The sequence below is a fragment of the Lipotes vexillifer genome, unplaced genomic scaffold (genome assembly GCF_000442215.2).
Source record: "Lipotes vexillifer unplaced genomic scaffold, Lipotes_vexillifer_v1.1 scaffold1102, whole genome shotgun sequence".
Lineage (NCBI taxonomy): Eukaryota > Metazoa > Chordata > Mammalia > Artiodactyla > Lipotidae > Lipotes > Lipotes vexillifer.
Genome location: NW_006771065.1, coordinates 417,027 through 437,575, shown reverse-complemented (window position 1 = coordinate 437,575; position 20,549 = coordinate 417,027). Strand labels below are relative to the sequence as shown.

The 20,549-nt window shown below is 36.0% G+C and overlaps 1 protein-coding gene across 1 annotated transcript in view; it reads left to right on the top strand.

The window, feature by feature from the left end:
• KLHDC1 (kelch domain containing 1) overlaps positions 1–20,549 on the top strand; it is a 45,545-nt gene that overhangs the window by 5,254 nt on the left and 19,742 nt on the right. Inside the window, exons 2-6 of the mRNA XM_007446503.1 lie at positions 6,832–6,902; positions 7,381–7,498; positions 7,937–8,055; positions 17,076–17,154; positions 19,049–19,132. Coding sequence (XP_007446565.1) covers positions 6,832–6,902; positions 7,381–7,498; positions 7,937–8,055; positions 17,076–17,154; positions 19,049–19,132 — 471 coding nt within the window. The remainder of the gene's footprint in view (positions 1–6,831; positions 6,903–7,380; positions 7,499–7,936; positions 8,056–17,075; positions 17,155–19,048; positions 19,133–20,549) is intronic.

Sequence of the window (20,549 nt, the reverse complement as noted above, 5' to 3'; positions counted from 1 at the left end):
TTTCCCTACTAACATGCAAACTCAGTCTGTTACACATCAAGTTTCCATGTATGTGTGGTCTGTTTCTAAGTTCTTTATTCTGTGCAGTTTGTCTGTTTATTTATTCTTGTGACAGAACCTCAGTATCTATTACAATGGCTTTACTAGAAGTCTAAATGTTGGGTGGTAAAAGCCCCATCCCCACCCTATCTTGTTCTTCAGGAATAATTTGGTTATTTAGGGCCCTTTGTTCTTTTGTATGAATTTTCTTTACTATTTTTCAATAATAGTAAAATATATAAAACATTTAATTTGCCATTTTAACCAGGTGACTGTACAGTTCGGTGGCATTAATTACATTCACAATGTTGTGCAGTGTTACCACTATCTAGTTCCAAAACTCATTACTCCAAACAGAAACTCTCCCTCCTTCCTTACCCCAGTCCCTGCTAACTTCTAATCATTCTGTCTTTATGTATTTGCATTTTCCTAGATATTTCATATAAATGGAATCATAAAATATTTGTCTTTTTTTGTGTGGTACACCAGCCTCTCACTGTTGTGGCCTGTCCCGTTGCGGAGCACACGCTCCGGACGCACAGGCTCAGCGGCCATGGCTCACGGGCCCAGCCACTCCACGGCATGTGGGATCTTCCCGGACCGGGTCACGAACCCGCGTCCCCTGCATCGGCAGGCGGACTCTCAACCGCTGCGCCACCAGGGAAGCCCAATATTTGTCTTTTTGAGTCTGGCTTATTTTATTTAGCATAATATTTTCAAGGTTCACTGTGTTGCAGTATGTATCAGAACTTCCTTTTTATGGTGAATACAATTATACTGTATGCATATACCACATTTTGTTTGTCCGTTCGTCTGTTGTTGGGACACATGGGTTGTTGCCACCTTTTGTGTATTGTGAATAGTCCTGATATGAATATTGGCATACATGTATCTGAGCCCCTATTTTTTATTCTTTTGGGTACGTAGGAGTGGAATTCCTGGGTCAAATGGTTATTCTACATTCAACTTTTAGAACTGCTAAATTGTTTTCCACAGTGCTTCCTCATTTGTATAAACTTTAGAATCAGATTGTCAAATAAAGTGCCATATTGAGATTTTATGTTACTGTACTCAATCTTAGATCATTTGAGGGTGATAAACATGTTATGAAATTGAGACTTCAAATCCAGGTATATAGTATGTCTCTCTATGCTGGACTTTTTGATGTCTTTCAATAGAGTTTTATAGTATCTTCATAGGGATCTTGCGTATCTTTTGTTGGGTTTATTCTTGGCTTCTTTGTATTTTTTTTAAAAATTAAATTTCTTGACTGTTGCTGGTGTTTTGAAATGCAGTTGACTTGAATATTTTTGATTCTGGCAAGCTTTCTTATATCAGTTTTCAAAATTAATCTGTTAATTATCTTTTTATTTTCTATGTAGAATCATGTAATCTACAGATTATGACAGTTTTGTTTCTTGCATCCCAATCTTTATTCCTTTTTATTTCCTTTTCTTTACTACACTGGTGGACCTGAAGTACAGTGTTAAATAGAAGCCAATTTTTCTTGGTCCTAATCTCAGAGTGATTGTTTTCAACTATTAACCATTAAGTTTGATGCTTGCTTTAGGGTTTTGCTTGTTTGTTTGTTTGTAGATGGCCTTTTTCAAATTAATGACATGCCCTTCCACCTGATTTTCAATTTATGAATGTTGAGTTTTCAAGAGTGATTTTTTTGCATCATACTGAGCTAATTGTTTTTTCTTCTTTGATCTCTTAATATGATGACTTATACAAAAAATAAGTAACATTTGTAATATTAAACCAATGTTCCATTCCTTGGATTAAGTACAAGTTACTGTAATGTATTACCCTTTTTATACATCACTGGATCCTATTTACTAATTTTTTAGAAATTTTACATCTATGTTCAAAAGTGGATTGGGTAGTGTTCCTTCTTTTATATTCTGGAATAGATTTTTTGGAAGATTGAATTATTTGTTCTTTGAGTGTTTGTAAGAACTCATCTTTAAAGCCATCTGGGTTTGGTACTTTGTGGAGGAGGTTTTAAATCTCTGATTCAATCTATTTAAAGCTGTGAGATTATTCACATTTTCCAGTTTTTCTTGAGTCAAGTTTCCTCACTCCCACCTCCAGCCCCAGGAGTCTATCCATTTCATTTAGGTTTTAAAATTTATTGGCATAAACTCAAGTTGTTCATAATACTATTTATTCTCTGTAGTAGCTATAGATATGGCCCCTTTTTAATTCCTAGAATTGTCAAGTGGTGCCTTCCTTTCCTCCCCACCACCCACCTTGAATAGTCTTGCCACAGGTTTATCAGCCTTCAGAAACACCAATTTTTGGTCTACTTGATCCTCTTTGTTGTGTTTTAAAATTTTTCATTAATATCTGCTCCTTATTTCTTCCTACTTTCTATGGGTTTATTATGCTGTTATTTCTTGAATTTCTGACATTGGATGCTCAACTCATTCTTGTTTTTGTTTTTGTTTTTGTTTTTCTGTGGTACGCGGGCCTCTCACTGTTGTGGCCTCTCCCGTTGCGGAGCACAGGCTCCGGATGCGCAGGCTCAGCAGCCATGGCTCATGGGCCCAGCGCTCCAAGGCATGTGGGATCTTCCCGAACCGGGGCACGAACCCGTGTCCCCTGCGTCGGCAGGCGGACTCTCAACCACTGTGCCACTAGGGAAGCCCCAACTCATTCTTTTTGAGACTCTTTAATTCTTTAAGTATATAAAGAATATATTAAGTTAAGTATTATAATAAAGTATTATATTAAGTATATTTTCTTCTAAGTACCTCTTTAGCTGTATTCCTCAAGTTTTGATAAGCAGTATTTTGTCATTTTAGTTCTAATATTTTATATCTTCCATTATTATTTATTATTTGACCCATAAGTTGTTTAGGAAAATAATTTAAATTTCTAACAATATGCTATTTTTATAGTTACCTTTCTGTTATTAATGTCTAACTTAATTGTGTTAATATTCAGAGAGTGTGGTCTCTACTTATCTAATACCAGTCCTTTGGAATATGTTGAGGCTTGCTTTAAGGACTAGCATGTAATCAGTTTTCATAAATATACTCTTTGTTCTCATTAAGAATATATATTCTAATTATATATGTACGTATACATGCATGTGTATATATATATATATATATATATATGTATATATATATATATACACACACACACAAACACTTCACAGGAGTGTTTTATATGTGTGCCTTTTATTAATCTTGCTAGTTGTGTTCAAATCTCCTGTATCCTTTTTTTATTATTTTACTTCCTGTTCTATCAATTACTGTAACAGGTATTAAAAGTAAAAACTCCTACTCTAACTGTAGATTTGTTAGTTTCCCCTTATGATCCTGTCAGATTTTACTTTATATATATATCTTTAGGCTACCTTTTTGGGTGTATATGAATTCAGAATTGTTATAGCTTTCTGGTTAATAGAACATTTTATAGTTTTGTAATGCTCCTCTTTATCTGTAGTAATGTTATTTGCCTTAAAATCTATTTTGCTGGTGTTAATATGGCTACACTAGTTTTCTTTTGCTTAATATTTGCATGGCATATCTTCTGATGGAAACTTTGTGTATCTTTATATTTTAGATATGTCTTATAACCTGAAAATAGCTGGATTTTATTTTTATCTAGTCTGACATATCTAGAGAGTTTAGCCTATTTCTACTGAAAGTAATTGTGATACACTTTTTTCATCAGATGTGTTTTATATTTGTCCCCCTTCATTTCTCCTCCTCCTCTTTCTTTAACTTTGTCATTTTGAAAATGTTTTGAGTTTTTTGTTATCTTCCCATTTTTTTCTCTTTGCTTATATAGAAATTAGGTGATTTATTTCTAGTCATCTAGTAGATGCTCTATTTCAGCATGAATGCTTCACAAAGTTCAAAGTTAATAATTTTACTTCTTTCCACAGGGTTCAAATACTTCACAAGCTCTTAAATCTGAGCACCCTCTTCTCTAGTTAGTCCTATCCTGTTCCCCCCAGCCCCTGCCTTAAATTACGCATCAGAAAAGGCTTAGCCTTTTTTATGTTTAATTTTATTTATTTATTTATTTATGGCTGTGTTGGGTCTTCGTTTCTGTGCGAGGGCTTTCTCTAGTTGCGGCAAGTGGTGCACGGGCCTCTCACTGTCGTGGCCTCTCTTGCAGAGCACAGGCTCCAGACGCGCAGGCTCAGTAATTGTGGCTCACGGGCCTAGTTGCTCCGCGGCATGTGGGATCTTTCCAGACCAGGGCTCGAACCCGTGTCCCCTGCATTGGCAGGCAGATTCTCAACCACTGCGCCACCAGGGAAGCCCTTTTTTATGTTTAAATCTACCCACACACTTTACCAGTATCTTGTCACACTATTGCTTGTTGCATTTCAGATGTTTAATTTTGATCATTTGTCTTTTGCCAGAAGTACAACATCTGTTAGAATTTCTTAAAGTGAGGGTCTATTATTGGCCAGCTGTCTCAGTTTTTGTTTGAAAATTTCTTTATTTTACCTCGGTTCTTAAAAGATATTTTTACTGAGTATAGAATTCTAGGTGGACAGTTACTTTCATTAAGCACATTGGCTAATATGATTTATTCTTGAGTTGTTGCTAATAAGAAGTCAATCATTAGTTGCCATTCATTTGAAGATGATCTTTCTTTTCTCTGGCAGCTTTTAAGAGTGTATCTTTTTCTTTGATATACAGTTTTACTATGATGTATCTAGGTATGGATTTCTGTTTATTTACCCTGCTTGGAACTTGTTAGGACTTCCTAGATCTCAGGATTGATGACTTTCAACAATTTTGCAAAACTCTCAGGCTTTGTCTCTTCAAATATTGCCTCATCCTCATTCTCTCTATTACATCCTAACGTAATTCTGATTAGACTTAGTTCTCTCTCTCTCTTCCTCCATGTCTCTTCTTTTTTATATATGCCATCTCTCTGGGCTGTTTCTGGATGAATCAGTTCACTAGTTCTCTTTTTTTAGGGTTACCTTGACAAAAGCAGTTTTAGTGGAATGAGTCTGAATTGATTAGTCTGGACTGATGAAATAATGAGAGGTGAAGCAATGGAGACTTCTACTATAGTTAACTCAGTATGGAAATTTTGCTGTGAAGGGAGCAGAGAAATAAGAGAAAGAGTTATGGGAGAGTTGGGTTTTTTTGTTTGTTTTTTAAAGATGAGTTATACTAAGGCCTGTTTAGGTATTGATAGGAGTGATCTAGTAGAGAAGGAAACTTGATGATGTAGAAGAGAAGGGATAATTTAGGAGTGAAATTGCTGAGAAAGTAAGAAGGAAACTGAAAGAAGACTGGAGCATAATGACTAAAGGCAAGAAGAACTTTGGAGGGATAGCAGGTACCATATAGCACAGAATGATAAGGATTTTAGACTATCCTGAGAGCAACAGGGAAGCATTGAAGGGACTTAAGCAGAATAGTAACAGAATCCATTTTCATACTATCTCTGTTGTAATGGTGTACGCGTGAGACTACTAGAGCCTGATGCCATTAAACTTTAGAATCAAGCAATTATAATCTCCCTTTCTTAACAGTTATTTACTTAGCCATGTAATATGGTTTCCTCAGCCAGACATGAGTGGAAGTTTCCTTGGAATTAATATAATGGTTTTCTGCTGTGTGTGTGTGTGGGAGAGAGAGAGTGTGCGTGTGAGACAGAGAGTGTGTGTGTGTGTGAGAGAGAGAGAGAGAGAGAGACAGAGGCATAGACAGACCTGGTAGCCAAGATACTATTTTAAAAATTTAACATAGCAATGAGGAAATTAGCTAACTCTGCTTAGCATGTTAATAATTTATGCATCATATAGTCTTAGAAATTCTTAAACTGACATCTTTTACAACTAGCTATTTTTGAGTTATTTTATAGATTCTAAGTAATCATGATAGATTTATGTAAGGATTTGTTTTAACCCCTAAGTTTTTAAACTTAACATAAAGAAAATTATTATTCTAATTTTTCTTTTCATCATAAATATCAGAATGTACTATTCTGTTTATGTTATCAGCTTCTTTAGAGATTATTCAGATTCTGAGTTGTCATTTTGACTAGCTAAATTTATCTTGATCCTTAGATTCCATATTGAATGAATATCTAACACTAAGCTTGCACATAGTAGGCACTCAAAAAATACGTTTAGTGAATCCAGGTATATGATACAGTACTCTTAATTATACTTTGTTTCCTTTCTTAACTCCTTCCCTTCACCCAAAGTATATTGCCCTTTTTTGATACTCCTTTTCTTCCTGGCTTCACATTCTTCAGTGTTCTGCTGTAATGTTATTGTTTTGCTATTTTCTCTTACTTGAAATTCCTTGTAAGGTTTAACTACCCTGAGTCTTTTCTTGAGACTCACGTACTTGCTATTTTGTATTCTAACCCTTATTGTTTGCCCACTTTCTCTTAAAAAATCTCTTCCCCTTTTTTTTTTTTTTTTTTTTTTTGCGGTACGCGGGCCTCTCACTGTTGTGGCCTCTCCCGTTGCGGAGCACAGGCTCCAGACGCGCAGGCTTAGCGGCCATGGCTCATGGGCCCAGCCGCTCCGCGGCATGTGGGATCTTCCCGGACCAGGGCACGAACCCGTGTCCCTTGCATTGGCAGGCGGACTCTCAACCACTGCGCCACCAGGGAAGCTCCTCCCCTTCTCTTTTGATCTATCTTTATTTCTGTTGAAAAAGTCATCTTTGAGGCTGTTAATGGTTGTGTGTTTTGTACTATTTCCATTGCAGTTTTCCCATCCTGAGGAACTATTTAGTTGTTACTTTGTAATTAATAAACATAATTTTATGTATTCTGTGTTTTTAGTCTATTGAAGACAATGAAGTATATTTGCCTAATGATGAGATTTGGACCTATGAGATTGATAGTGGGTTGTGGTAAGTAACTTTAAATTGCAGACTGTCCAGTCTTAATATCTGTTATAACTGCTGTCATAGCCCACAGGGAGTCTGAGACCCTACTTAGAACGTGCTGCAACATTATATTGTCTCCCTTTCCTTTCCTTTCAGTGCTTCATTCTCTCTGGCTGTTTCTTTCCCCAACTCGCTTCCTCTCTCCATTCTTTGTCCTCTACTATTCCTCTCAAGACTAAGGCTGTTTCTGAAGACTTTGCTTTGTTCTACTAACTAATTCCCAATTCTGGTGACATGTGAAGATTTTGTAACTTTTTTTTCCCCAGTAGGTTGAAAATCTTTACCATGGATCTTCTTACAGTTTTTACAGTATTGGCTACCATTACGTCTTAATTGTAATTGTCAGTGACAGTTTTCATTGAAAAAGTACTCATGGAATTCAAAGGGAATTTTAATTTGCTTTTCTGGAAAGTTATGGAATTCCACGTTATTCTTGCTGCAGGACGATGCACCTCATGGAAGGAGAACTCCCTACCTCCATGTCAGGAAGTTGCGGTGCTTGCCTTAATGGAAAGCTATACGTTTTTGGAGGATATGATGACAAAGGATACAGCAATCGAGTAATTTCTTTTTTCAATTCAGGAGCGCAGAAAAATGTAATGTTTAATGTGTCACTTCATCTCACAAGTTTACGAATGTATTTTACAAAGAAGGCATATGTAGAAAAGCTTGAGCTTATGATGATAAGGTTTTAAAGATAGGGTGAAAATGCAGCATCGTGCTCCTCTCTTCTGTCATGTCTTTCTGCTTCAGAATTAACTACGTACTTAGTTGATATTCATAGGGCAAGAGCATGATGGGAAAAGATCCATTTCATTATTTTTCATAGTATCATTTTTGCTTCTAAAACATAGTCCCATTTTCATTAGCTCTACAATTCAAATTTTTACCTTTTAAAAATCAAAAAGTAATATTATTAATTTTGGATCACATATCCCTGTGACATATGTTAATTTTCCAATGTCCTGTCTGCTAATGGTGTTCTCCTCTTTTAAAAGCTTTATTTTGTTAATTTGCGAACAAGAGATGGAACCTATGTTTGGGAAAAAATCACCAACTTTGAAGGTCAACCACCCACACCACGTGATAAACTTTCCTGCTGGGTATATAAAGACAGGTAATGCAGCAAGACCATCTCATTAACTGCACTCAAGTAAGGATTACAGCTTGTGACCAAAATAGAGAAAACTTGAAAGTCTGAAATTTTTTTCAAGATAGTTACAAACTTGTTTAGACACTGATGTTAAAGGCAGTTTTTAACCCTGGATAAGAGCCAGGTCATAAGAATAAACATGGTGGAAGCAGCTATTTGGTTTTTAAAAATTCGTTACTTTTAAAATTTTCTGAATCGTTAATACAGTTACATGGTTCAAAAATCAAAACCATATTAAAAAGGATACAATGAAAATCCTGGTTCCCACTCCTGTCCCCATCCATCCTGTTCCCACCCTCCACATGCACAATTAGCTACTTTTATTAATATCTTTTGTATTTTTATAGCAGTGGTTCTCAAACTTGTCTGCCATAGAAATAATCTGGGGATCTTTTAAAAGCTCTGAAGCCCAGGTGATACCCCAGAACTAATCAAATTACAATCACTGGGGGTATGATTTTTTTAAGCTCCTCAGGTGATTCCAAGTGCAGGCAAGTTTGGGAACAACTGCAATCCCTGTGACTTTATGCAGATAGAACCAAATACACAGGTACGTGCTCTTCTCTTCCTCCTCCTTACACAAATATCGGTGTACTCCGTACACTATTCTGCACCCTGCTGCTTCCTTTTTTTTTTTGAGGGGGCCATGCCACATGGCATATGGGAATTGTAGTTCCCCGACCAGGGATCTAACCCACACCCCCTGCATTGGAAGTGCGGTGTCTTAACCACTGACTTCTTTTAGTCAACAGTATACCATGGGGAACTTTCATCTTTCTGTATCTCTAGTTAGAAAGCTTGATTTTGTTTTTGTTTTTACAGCTGCATAGTATTCTCCTGTGTGGATATACCAAGTTTATTTAACCTTTCCCATATAGATGGCGCAACACTTAGATTAAATGAGTATCTTTGTGTATATATACATATGATTGCAGATCTATTTGTTGGATAAAATTCCAGAATTTGATTTCTGGTCAAATGGTAATACATTTATAATTGTGATAAATGTTTATTTTGCTAGGGTTGCTGTAACAGAGTTCTATAAACTGAATAAACAACAGAAATGTATTGTCTCATAGTTCTGGAGGCTAGAAGTCTGAGATCAAGGTGTCAGCAGGGTTGGTTCATTCTCTTGGTTTTGAGAAAGAATCTGTTTTATGCCTGTCCCCAGCTTCTGGTGATTTGTTGGCAACCTTTGGTGTGTTGAAGCAACACTCTGATCTCTGCCTTCATAGTCACATAGCATTCTCTCTGTGTGCTTGTCTGTCTCCAAATTTTCCCTTTTTGTAAGAATACCAGTCATATTGGATTAGGACCTACCCTCATGACTTCATTTTAACTTGATTGCCTCTATAAGGACCCTGTCTCTAAATAAGGTCACATTCTTTTTTTTATTATTCTTATGTTTTTATTTCTAGAAAATATAATTGTTTTGCCTTCTTAATTGCAGTAATTCCTACTCTGCTTTATTCAATATTCAGTTTATTTTTAAAAATCTCTTTAAACTGTAGGGGGCACTTGTAATAATTAAGATGAAGGGTGTTAAGTTTTAAAAAACAGTCAGTTTAAATAATACACATTTATATTTTGAATACAAAAGGCAGACATTAAAATTTGACAAAATATTTTATAATTCTCAAAAAGCATATCAGAATTCCAGAGGGTAAGGAATAAGATTATCTTGGTCATGAAAAGGTACATAGATCAAAATACTCTCTAGAATATGAGAATTTGGAAAGGAAAATCTTAAACCTTTGAATTGTGGATTAATCAGATTTAAATAGAAACCAGCTATGATTATGCTGTTGTTGCTTTCTCTGACCCTACAAATTGATAACCATTAGTACTCTGCTTTGAGTAGCCAATAATGTCACATTCTAAATACAGGGGATTAGGACTTCTATATATGAATTTTGTGGGGGACACAATTCAATCCATAACATTGGATTTTGCCAGCTTTTTCTCCAATAAAGTTGTGCTGTTTTGTGTTGTCAGTAATGGAGTGCCTCTTTGTCCAGAGCCTGGCCAAGAATTTGCAGGCAAACTTAAGATGTTTTTGGCCAAATTGATAGGTGAGATGTGATGCCTCAGTCTTATTTTAATTTTCATATATTTAAGGGCAATTTTTATTTCTTTTTCTCTGAACTGAAAAATAAATCCTTTGCTAATTATTTTTTATTTGATTGTTGGCATTTATAATCTTGATTTCTAGGAGTTATTTATGTATAAAGAGATTAGTGTTTGACTGTGACATATGAAAATATTTTTTCCAGGTTGTCATTTATCTTTTGACTTTGCACAAAGTGTGTTTTGCATGTATTAAAGCTGTTATTTAGGTAAATTTATCCATAATTTCTTTTCTGGCTTCTTGACTTTGAGTCAATTGCAAAGGTTTTTTTCCACTCCAAGATTATAAACTAATTTTCACATATTTTCCTCTAGTACTTTTGTTATTTTTAAAAACATGGGAGGGATTCCCTGGAGGTCCAGTGGTTAGGACTCCACACTTTCACTGCTGAGGGCACGGGTTTGATCCCTGGTCGGGGAACTGCAGGCCGTGTGGCACAGCCAAAAAAAAAGAACCAGTAAAAACCTGTGAATGGCATGAGATATGAATCCAAGTTTATCTTTTATTATTTAGTTTTTAAATTTTATAACTGGTGGTTTGTACTTCTTCATCCCTTCACAATTTCACCCATCCCCCACCCTTCCCCTCTAGCAACCACTAGTTCGTTCTCTGTATCTGTTTTTTCATATTTGTTCTTTGTTTTGATTTTTACATTCTACACATAAGTGAAAACATGCAGTATTTGTTTTTCTCTGATTTATTTCACTTAGCATAATATCCTCTGAGTCCATCCATGTTGTCACAAATGGCAAAATTTCATTCCTTTTTATGGCTGAGTAATATTTCTGTGTGTGTGTGTGTGTGTGTGTGTGTGTGTGTGTGTGTACATACATACACACCACATCTTCTTTATCCATTCATCTGTTGATGGACACAGGTTGCTTCCATATCTTGGCTATTGTAAATAATGCTGCAATGAACATTGGAGTGTATATATCTTTTTGAATAAGTGTTTTCATTTTATTTGGTTAAATAGGAGTGGCATTGCTGGATAGTATGGTAGTTCTATTTTTAATTTTTTGAGGAACCTCCATACTGTTTTCTATAGTGGTTGTATCAATTTACATTCCCACCAACAATGCATGAAGGTTTCCTTTTCTCCACATCTGTGCCAACACTTGTTATTTCTTGTCCTTTTGATAATAGCCATTCTGACAGGTATAAGGTGACATCTCATTGTGGTTTGGGTTTGCATTTCCCTGACAATTAGTGATACTGAGCATCTTTTCATGTGCCTGTTGGACATCTGTATGTGTTCTTTGGAAAAATGTCTATTCAGGTCTTTTCCCCATTTTTTAACTGGGTTGTTTTTTTTAACTGATACCGAGTTGTTTGAGTTCTTTATATATTTTGTATATTATCCCCTAGTGGACATATCATTTGCAAATATCTTCTCCCACTCAGTAGGTTGCCTTTTTGTTTTATTGATGGTTTCTTTTGCTGTGCAAAAACTTTTTAGTTTGTTGTGGTCCCATTTGCTTATTTTTGCTTTTGTTGCCCTTGCCAGAGGAGACAGATCCAAAAAAATATTGCTAAGGCTGATTTCAGAGTGTACTGCCTAAGTTTTCTTCTAGGGGTTTTATAGTATCAAGTCTTATGCTTAAGTCTTTAATGCATTTTGAGCTTATTTTTGTATATAGTATGAGAAAATGGTCTAGTTTCATTCTTTTATAAGTAGCTGTAAGTTTTCCCAACACCACTTATTGAAGAGACTGTCTTTTCTCTGTTGTATATTCTTATGTTGTAGATTAACTGAGCATACGTGCATGGGTTTACTTCTGGGCTCTCTATTCTGTTTCATTGATCTATGTGTCTATTTTTGTACCAGTACATTACTGTTTTTATTACTGTAGCTTTGTAGTATAGTTTGAAACCAGGGACCATGATACATTTAGCTTTGTTCTTCTTTCTCACGATTATTTTGGCTATTGGAGTCTTATGGTTCCATAAAAATTTTAGGATTATTTGTTCTAGCTCTGTGAAAAAAATGCCATCAGTATTTTGATAAGGATTGCATTGAATCTGTAGATTGTTTTGGGTAAAATTGGACAAGCATCTGTAGATTGCTTTGGGTAAAATTGGACATTTAACATTAAAATGTTAATGGACATTTTAACAATATTAATTCTTCCAATCCATGAACATGAAATATCTTTCCACTTATTCATGTCATTGTCAGTATCTTTCATCAGTGCTTTATAGTTTTCAGAGTACAGGTCTTTCACCTTTTTGGTTAAATTTATTCCTAGGTATTTTATTCGTTTTGATGCAATTGTAAATTGAATTATTTTCTTGATTTCTGTCTCTGATAGTTCATTATTAGTGTATAGAAATGCAACCAATTTATGTCTATTAATTTTGTGTCCTGTAACTTTATTGAATTCATTTATTAGTTTTTATAGGTTTTTGGTGGACTCTTTAGAGTATTCTATATATACAATCCTGTCAACTGCAAATAGTGACAGTTTTATTCCTTCCCTTCCAATTTGGATGCTTTTTATTTCTTTTTCTTCTCTGATTGCTATGGCTAGGATTTCCAATATTATGTTAAGTAAAAAAGGGGGCATCCTTGTATTGTTCCTGACCTTAGAGGAAATGCTTTTGGCTTTTCACCATTGACTATGATGTTTGCTGTGTGTTTGTCAAAAATGGCCTTTATTGTTGATGTGTGTTCCTTCTCTACCCACTTTGTTGAGAGTTTTTGTCATGAATCGATGTTGGATTTTGTCAAATGCTTTTTCTGTAGCTATTGAGTTGATTGCGTGATTTTTATCCTTCATTTTGTTAATGTGGTGTGTCATGTTGATTGATTTGTGGATACTGAACCATCCTTGCATTCCTGGGATAAATCCCACTTAATCATTGTGTATGATCCTTTTAACGTATTGTTGAATTCAGTTTGCTAGTGTTTTGCTGAAGATTTGTGTATCTATGTTCACCAGGGATATTAGCCTGTAAGTTTCTTTTTTTGTAGTGTCTTTTTCTGATTTTGGTATCAAGGTAATGCTGGCCTTGTAGGATGGGTTTGGAAATTTTCTCTCCTCTTCAAATTTTTTGGAATAGTTTGAGAAGGATAGGTGTTAAATCTTCTTTGAAGGTATGATAGAATTCATTTGTGAAGCCATCTGGTCCTGGACTTTTGTTTTTTGGGAGTTTTTTTGATTACTGATCAATTTTATTGCTAGTAGTCAGTCTGTTCAGATTTTCTGTTTTTTCCTCATTCAGTCTTGGGAGATTGTATGTTTCTAGGAGTTTATCCAGTTCTAGGTTGTACATTTTTTTGGCTTATAATTGTTCATAGTAATCTCTTATGCTTTGTATTTCTGTGGTATTGATTGTAACTTCTCTTTTATTTCTGATTTTATTTATTTGGGTCTTCTCTCTTTCTTTATTGATGAGTCTGACTAAAAATTTTTCAATTTTGTGTATCTTTACAAAGAACCAGCTCTTATTTTCATTGGTCTTTTCTATTAGTTTTTTAAATCTCTATTTTATTTATTTCTTCTCTGATCTTTGTTATTTCTTTCCTTCTGCTGACTTTGGGCCTTGTTTGTTCTTCTTTTTCTAATTCTTTTAGGTGGATCATATGGTAATTCTATGGTCAACATTTTTTTAAGCTAATTTAATTTATTTTTTATTTATTTATTTTTGGCTGTGTTGGGTCTTCATTGCTGCGTGCGGGCTTTCTCTAGTTGTGGCAAGCGGGGGCTATTCTTCGTTGTGGTGGCTTCTTTTGTTGTGGAGCACAGGCTCTAGGCATGTGGGCTTCAGTAGTTGTGGCTCATGGACTCTAAAGCGCAGGCTCAGTAGTTGTGGCACATGGGCTTAGTTGCTCTGACGCATGTGGGATCTTTGTGGACCAGGGCTCGAACCTGTGTCCCCTGCATTGGCAGGCAGATTCTTAACCACTGCGCCACCAGGGAAGCCCCTATGTTCAACATTTTGAGGAGAACCAAACTGTTTTCCACAGTAACAATGCCATGTTATATTCCCACCATAAAGGTTCCAATTTTCTATATTCTCACCAACTCTTGCTATTTTCTTTTGTTTTTTGTTTGTTTATTTGTTTGTTTTATAATTGCCATTGAAATGGGTGTGAAGTTATATGCATTGTGGTTTTGATTTGTATTTCCCCAGTGACTAATGATGTTGACCATCTTTTCCTCGGCTTATTGGCCATTTGTATATCTTCTTTGGATAAATGTCTATTCTACTCCTTTGCCCATTTTTTAAAAATTGGATTGTTTTATCTTTTTGTTATTGAGTTGTAGGAATTCTTTACATATTCTGGATAGTAAACCCTTATCAGATATATGCAGTTTTCTTGTTGTGTTTTTGTCTGGCTTCAGTTTCAGGATAATGCTGGCCTCATTGAATGAGTTAGGAAGTGTTCCCTCCTTCTCAGTATTTTTAAATGTTTGAGAAGGGTTGGTATTAATTCTTCTTGAAATATTTGATAGAATTCACCACCGAAGCCATCTGGTCCTGGGATTTTCTTTGTTGGGAGGTTTTAGGTTTACTGATTCAGTCTCTTTACTTATTATATGTTTATTCCGATTTTTTATTTCTTCATGAGCCCCTTTTGGAAGTGTGTGTCTTTCCAGGAATTTTTCTATTTCATCTAGTTTATACAGTCTGCTGGTATGCAGTTTTTTGGTATTCTCTTATGATACTTTTTATTTGTGTCTGTTATTTTTGGCTGTGTTGGGTCTTTGTTGCTGCGTGTGGGCTTTCTCTAGTTGAAACTAGTCTCTAGTTTCAGTGTCCCCTCTGTCACTCCTAATTTTAGTAATTTGAGTTTTCTCTACTTTTTTTTAGTCAACCGAGCTAAAGATTTGTGAATTTTGTTGATATTTTCAAAAACCCAACTTTTGGTTTTGTTGTTTCTCTCTATTGTTTTTCTATTCACCATTTTGCTTATTTCCCCTTTAATTTTTATTATTTCCTTCTGTTATCTATGGGTTTAGTTTGCTTCTCTTTCTAGTTCCTTGATATGTACAGTTATATTATTGATATGAGATCTTTCTTTTTAAATTTGTGGGCATTTATAGCTATAAGAGTCCCTCTGAGCACCACCTTCACAGTATTCCATACGTTTTGTTTTATTCTGTTTGCATTTTCAGTCATTTCAAGGTAATTTCTAATTTCCCTTGTGATGTTTTTCACTCATTGGGTTGACAGATTTTTTTCTTTCTTTCAGCACTTTAATGACTTTATTACATTGCCTTTTGGCCTCCATTTTTCTGGTGAGAAATTCACTTATTTATATTTATCCAGCTTGGAGTGTGCTGAGCTTCTGGGGTTGGTGGATATATATCTTTCATCAGTTTTAGGAAGTTCTTATTAATTAACAAATATTTCTTCTACCCATTTATTTGTCTCTTTTCCTTCTGGGACTCCTATTATATGCACATTAGATCATATGATATTGTTATACAGAGCTTGGGCTCTCTTCCCTGCCCCCCACTCTTTCATTCTCTTTGTTTTAATTTGGATACTTTTTTTACCAATTGATTTATCTTCAAGTTCACTGATCTTTTCCATTACTATGTCCAGTTTCCTGTTATGACTATCTAATGAATTTCTTTATTTCTGACATCTTATTTTCCAACTTTTTACATTTTCATTTCACTCTTTTTCATGGTTCCATGTCTCTGCCAGAATTACCTAGTTCTTCCTGCACATTGTCCACCTTTTACAAACTGGTCTGTTACTATTTCTACCATAGTTATTTTAAAGGCCATGTCTAATAATTCTAGTATCTGGGCCACCTTGGAGTCAGCTTATATTGACTCTTTCCTCTCTTGATCATGGGTCACTTTTTTTGCCTTTTCTTATACCTTGTAATTTCTTCATCATTTGACAGACATTCTGTATGATAGAACAGTAAAGTTGTGAATAAACAATATTTCTTGCCAGAAAAGGACATGCCCTTTTTTCCTTTTTCAGGTTGCTAGAGTGGGATTTAAGTCAGTCTAATCTATAGTTGATCTGTGTTTGGGCTTTGTTGCAGCTTTAGTTTGATTCATTTTAACCACTGGCTTCAAATGTTCTGATGCAGGACCAAGACTTTCCTTTGCTACAGCCCCATGTTTGAGCACTAGAGATTGTCTAGAGATTTTGAACAGTGCTTCCCAGCTGAGTACCTACTTCTCAGAACTGTGGGAGATCTCTCCTTGTTTCATAGCCTACTTGTGTTGCTAGGGAGTTCTCTTTGCTCTCCAATCCCACTTTATACTTTCTGTACCTTGAGAGATCTCTTTCAGCATTGCCCCTCCCCCCCTGGCCTTTTGAGGGCAGCCACCCTGTTTGCTATAACGGCTTGGCATGCCTTTGAGGTGTTTCTGTCAGATCTCCTGCCCAGATCCCAAACTTTAAAGTTGATAGCTCAGATTGTCTCAAGGAGAGTTGCTCAGCTCTTCTCTGCTTCCAGCTGTTGGTGACTGACCCTGAGGCCTCCCTGAAGACTGTGTGAAAAAGTTGTTCAGTAGGTTCAAGCTCCCTCTGTGGCTGAGTTTCTTAAGATTCTAATTTGCTATGCCAGCCTACATGTGACTGTTAAAATTTGGGGTGGCTTCTTTTACAAACCCAATCTGTGCTGGATTCTTTCTCCTCCTGCTGTTACATCAGGGATGAAAGCAGCCATGGGCCTCTTCTCTCCTACTGTGAGCTCATCACTTTCTGGAATTAGTTCATGTAGGTCTCTTTGCTCCCATAGCTCTCTTGATTTTTTTTAAACTATGGTTTTGTAGTTTATATGGCTTGTTTAGGTTGTGAGGGAAATGATGTCTTCCAACTTTCTGTGAACAGACTGAAAGTAGAACTCCTAAAGTGTGTGCTTTGTTTTGTTTTTCAGATTAATATATTTTGGTGGCTATGGGTGTAGGAGACACAATGAACTCCAAGATTGTTTTGATGTTCATGATGCGTCTTGGGTAAGAGAGTAATCCCTGTTTACATTTTCCTCTAAGTTAGTGTCACGTTACAGTCTTCAGAAATAATGAACCCACTTTTTCTCATTTTAATTTGCTGTAATTGATATTATGAAAAAGATTGTATTTTCTCTCTTTTGCATTTGGATTCAGTTGCAGGAAGTTCTCTCACCTAATTATATCAGCCTTCATGGCTACTGGCAGAGTAATGTCTTTTCTGATGCCATTAATCACTTATAGCTGCTTCTGTTAGAAAACTAGTGGCTTTAGCACAACTTGGAAAAACTTTTTTCTTAGGTAACCGCAGTGGCTGTTGCTGACATACACCTCCTTTTAGGTACGTCCACCAGAACTATTCATAGCTCAGTCTGTCTTCTGTATGAGAGTGAGTAAGTTGGTAGTCATATTACTTTTTCTATTTATTCTTACTGGTTAGAGAATAAATTATTATTAAGGAAAGAACTCATGACTTATAAAAATGAAATCTTTTAAAAGATAACTTTAAAAACCATTGATCTCACCACCAAGATATACAGTAACTCTTCAGTTTTACCTTCTACTAGCATGTATTATTATTGTACATTATTAATGTAAAGGTATATGTACATTTCATGTATATCTCTTTGTATATAGGTATTTAAAAATTCTCCATAGTCTTTATTTAGACTATGTGTGAAATTAATACATGCTAATTAATAAAACTGAATGGTTTTTAAGTGTTAAAAATGGTTTACATCGGGCTTCCCTGGTGGCGCAGTGCTTGAGAGTCCGCCTGCCGATGCAGGAGACGCGGGTTCGTGCCCCGTTTCGGGAAGATCCCACATGCCGCGGAGCGGCTGGGCCCGTGAGCCATGGCCGCTGAGCCTGCGCGTCCGGAGCCTGTGCTCCGCAAATGGGAGAGGCCACAACAGTGAGAGGCCCGCATAACGCAAGGAAAAAAAAAAAAAATGGTTTACATCGTTTTTGAGTTTTTAAAATGAAATATCTTTAAAGTTTTGCTACTTACAGTATTACTGATAATTTTTAGTAATATAACTTCCCATTAATTATGTCTACTCATCAGTGAAACCTCTCATTTTTTTCTCCTCTAGTACAGTTAGGCTAATGATCATGTCCTAAAGTTTATGGTGTGCAGGTAGATTTTTTCATTTAGATTCTAAACTAAGTAAATTATGTAGTTTATTTGACTTGTTTGACAAGTCCTGACAAAAATGAATGATATATTCCTGACATACAACATAAAACTGGTACAGAGGTAAGCTAGAATAGTGGTAGGGGATTTCAGCACTGCAGAAGATGCTAAATACAGTCTAACTGCTAAATCTTTGCCTTGCCCATAGTTTTGTCTTCCTAGAAGACAAGAGAGTGAACGTAAGTTTGATGCATAAGAACAAGGTGCTTGGTTAAGTAGAATTGATTGGAATTTTTTGGAAAAAGGAATCATTGTTCCCTAAAGTTTCTAACAGCAATGATTAGGAATTCTGAACCTGTACTTTAGGAAAAGAGATTTCCAAATAAACATCATTCTGTTCTCTGCAATTTTAAAAGAGATATTCCTTTGAGAGAAGTGGAAGATTGTCAACAAGCAAAGTTATGACTCATGCAAGCAATACTACGAGAAGGAAAGTTGCCAGGTGATGCTGCTATGGCCTAGGGACCACACTTTGTGAGCCACTGGTATATGCATTAGCTTTACGACTGTGGTTACACTGGTGTATGCGTTAGCTTTATGACTGTAGTTACCCTGGTGTATGCATTAGCTTTATGACTATGGTCACACTTAACTCTATTTCTGTAAAAGTGCCTATTATTTCACCAGTAAATATGCAGTGAAACTATAATACTAATCTAAAAATTATAAAATCTTTTAAAAATCTTTTTAAAATCTCTTTTTTAGGAAGAGCAGATATTCTGGGGATGGCATAATGATGTTCACATATTTGACACAAAGACACAGAGTTGGCTTCAACCAGAAATTAAAGTAAGTATTGTAAAAATTTACCTTTATGTTTGTATACTCATTAATACTTTAAAAATCTTTTACTGAGTTATTGGACTTTAGTAATTGAGTTTGTTATCATATACAAAGGGGTTCTCTTATGAGAACTGTTATTAGTACTTTTTTTAATCACATATTTTTCTCCAGGCTAACTAAGGTTTTCTAGAAAAATCTAAAGAGGTGCCATCATCATTCTTTACCCACAAGTGTAATGCCCTGATTTAATGAAGTCTCTTTTAAAAAGTCCTTTCGTAACAAAGTCCATGATTTTAAAAAGCCCATGTTTCATAAACCCTTGAAATCTTAATACTCTTTCATCTGCTAGTGAGCAAACACAAATTCACATTAGTTTAAGCCATTAAAGAATTCTCACATAGCTGGGAAGTATATTTTGAAGAGCTTTGGAAGAGCAGTGGAAGAGCTACAGGGACCAGGACCTTAGGAACTGGAGCCAGTTATCCAACACCATCACAATATTTGCATCTCTCTGTCGGCTTCTCTCTGCTTCTCTGTGTGCTAGCTTCATTCTGTCTACTGCAGACTGTCCAGCTCATTTAGAAGGGAATATGGCCCTGGCTACACCAGCAGATCTTTCTATTGGTGCTGTATTCTGTCAATGTCTATATCTTTGTCCTAGAAAAGGACTCTGGCTCTACTTAGGCATGTTCCTATTCTATATCAGTCCCTGCTGCCAAGGGGATGACTGGCCAGGTCTGAGTCTCAGGTCTGTCCCTAGGGGAGCAAGGTATTGTGATTGGTCAGCTCACCGGAACTGTGCAGAATAGAATGCTGAACAGGCAAAACCAAATTTCTGTCCACTAACATGCACATATGACTAAATTTCCTTGCAGTTCAGCTTCTGTAGATGGTAGTGAGGGAGGTTCTGTGCAAAATAGCAGGTGTTACAAGGTTTGACCCTTCTCAGCATCCTCTTTTTCCAAGCAGTGCTTTTCAGGTTTTCAGTGCTCTTCTGTTCTCTTCTAATTTTGGAACTGATTAACTATCAGTCAATCATATTTGTTGATTGAATTTTCCTGCAGTCAGCATTTTAATGTTAAGATTTATGTATTAATGAAATAAACCATCTTATCTCTGTTAAAATAATTTCGTATCAGCAAGCAGGTGGAGAGAAATATTATTGAGACTGGATCTACTGAAACTCATCCTGGATCTCTTTCAGGCCTCTTAACGCTCTGCTCCCTTAGAGAATAAGCAAGAGTCTGGAGCTATATGCAGGCATATTTTTAGAATGTGCTCCTTGGGATAAGTGAACTGAGGTAGCTTATAATTAGTTCTTTGGACTTCAGGTCTTTCTGTTGTGACTCCTTCTCTCTCTCCTTACCTTAATCCGTACCCCTTCCCCGCTTCTGCACCAACAGCCTAACGGGCACTGACACTC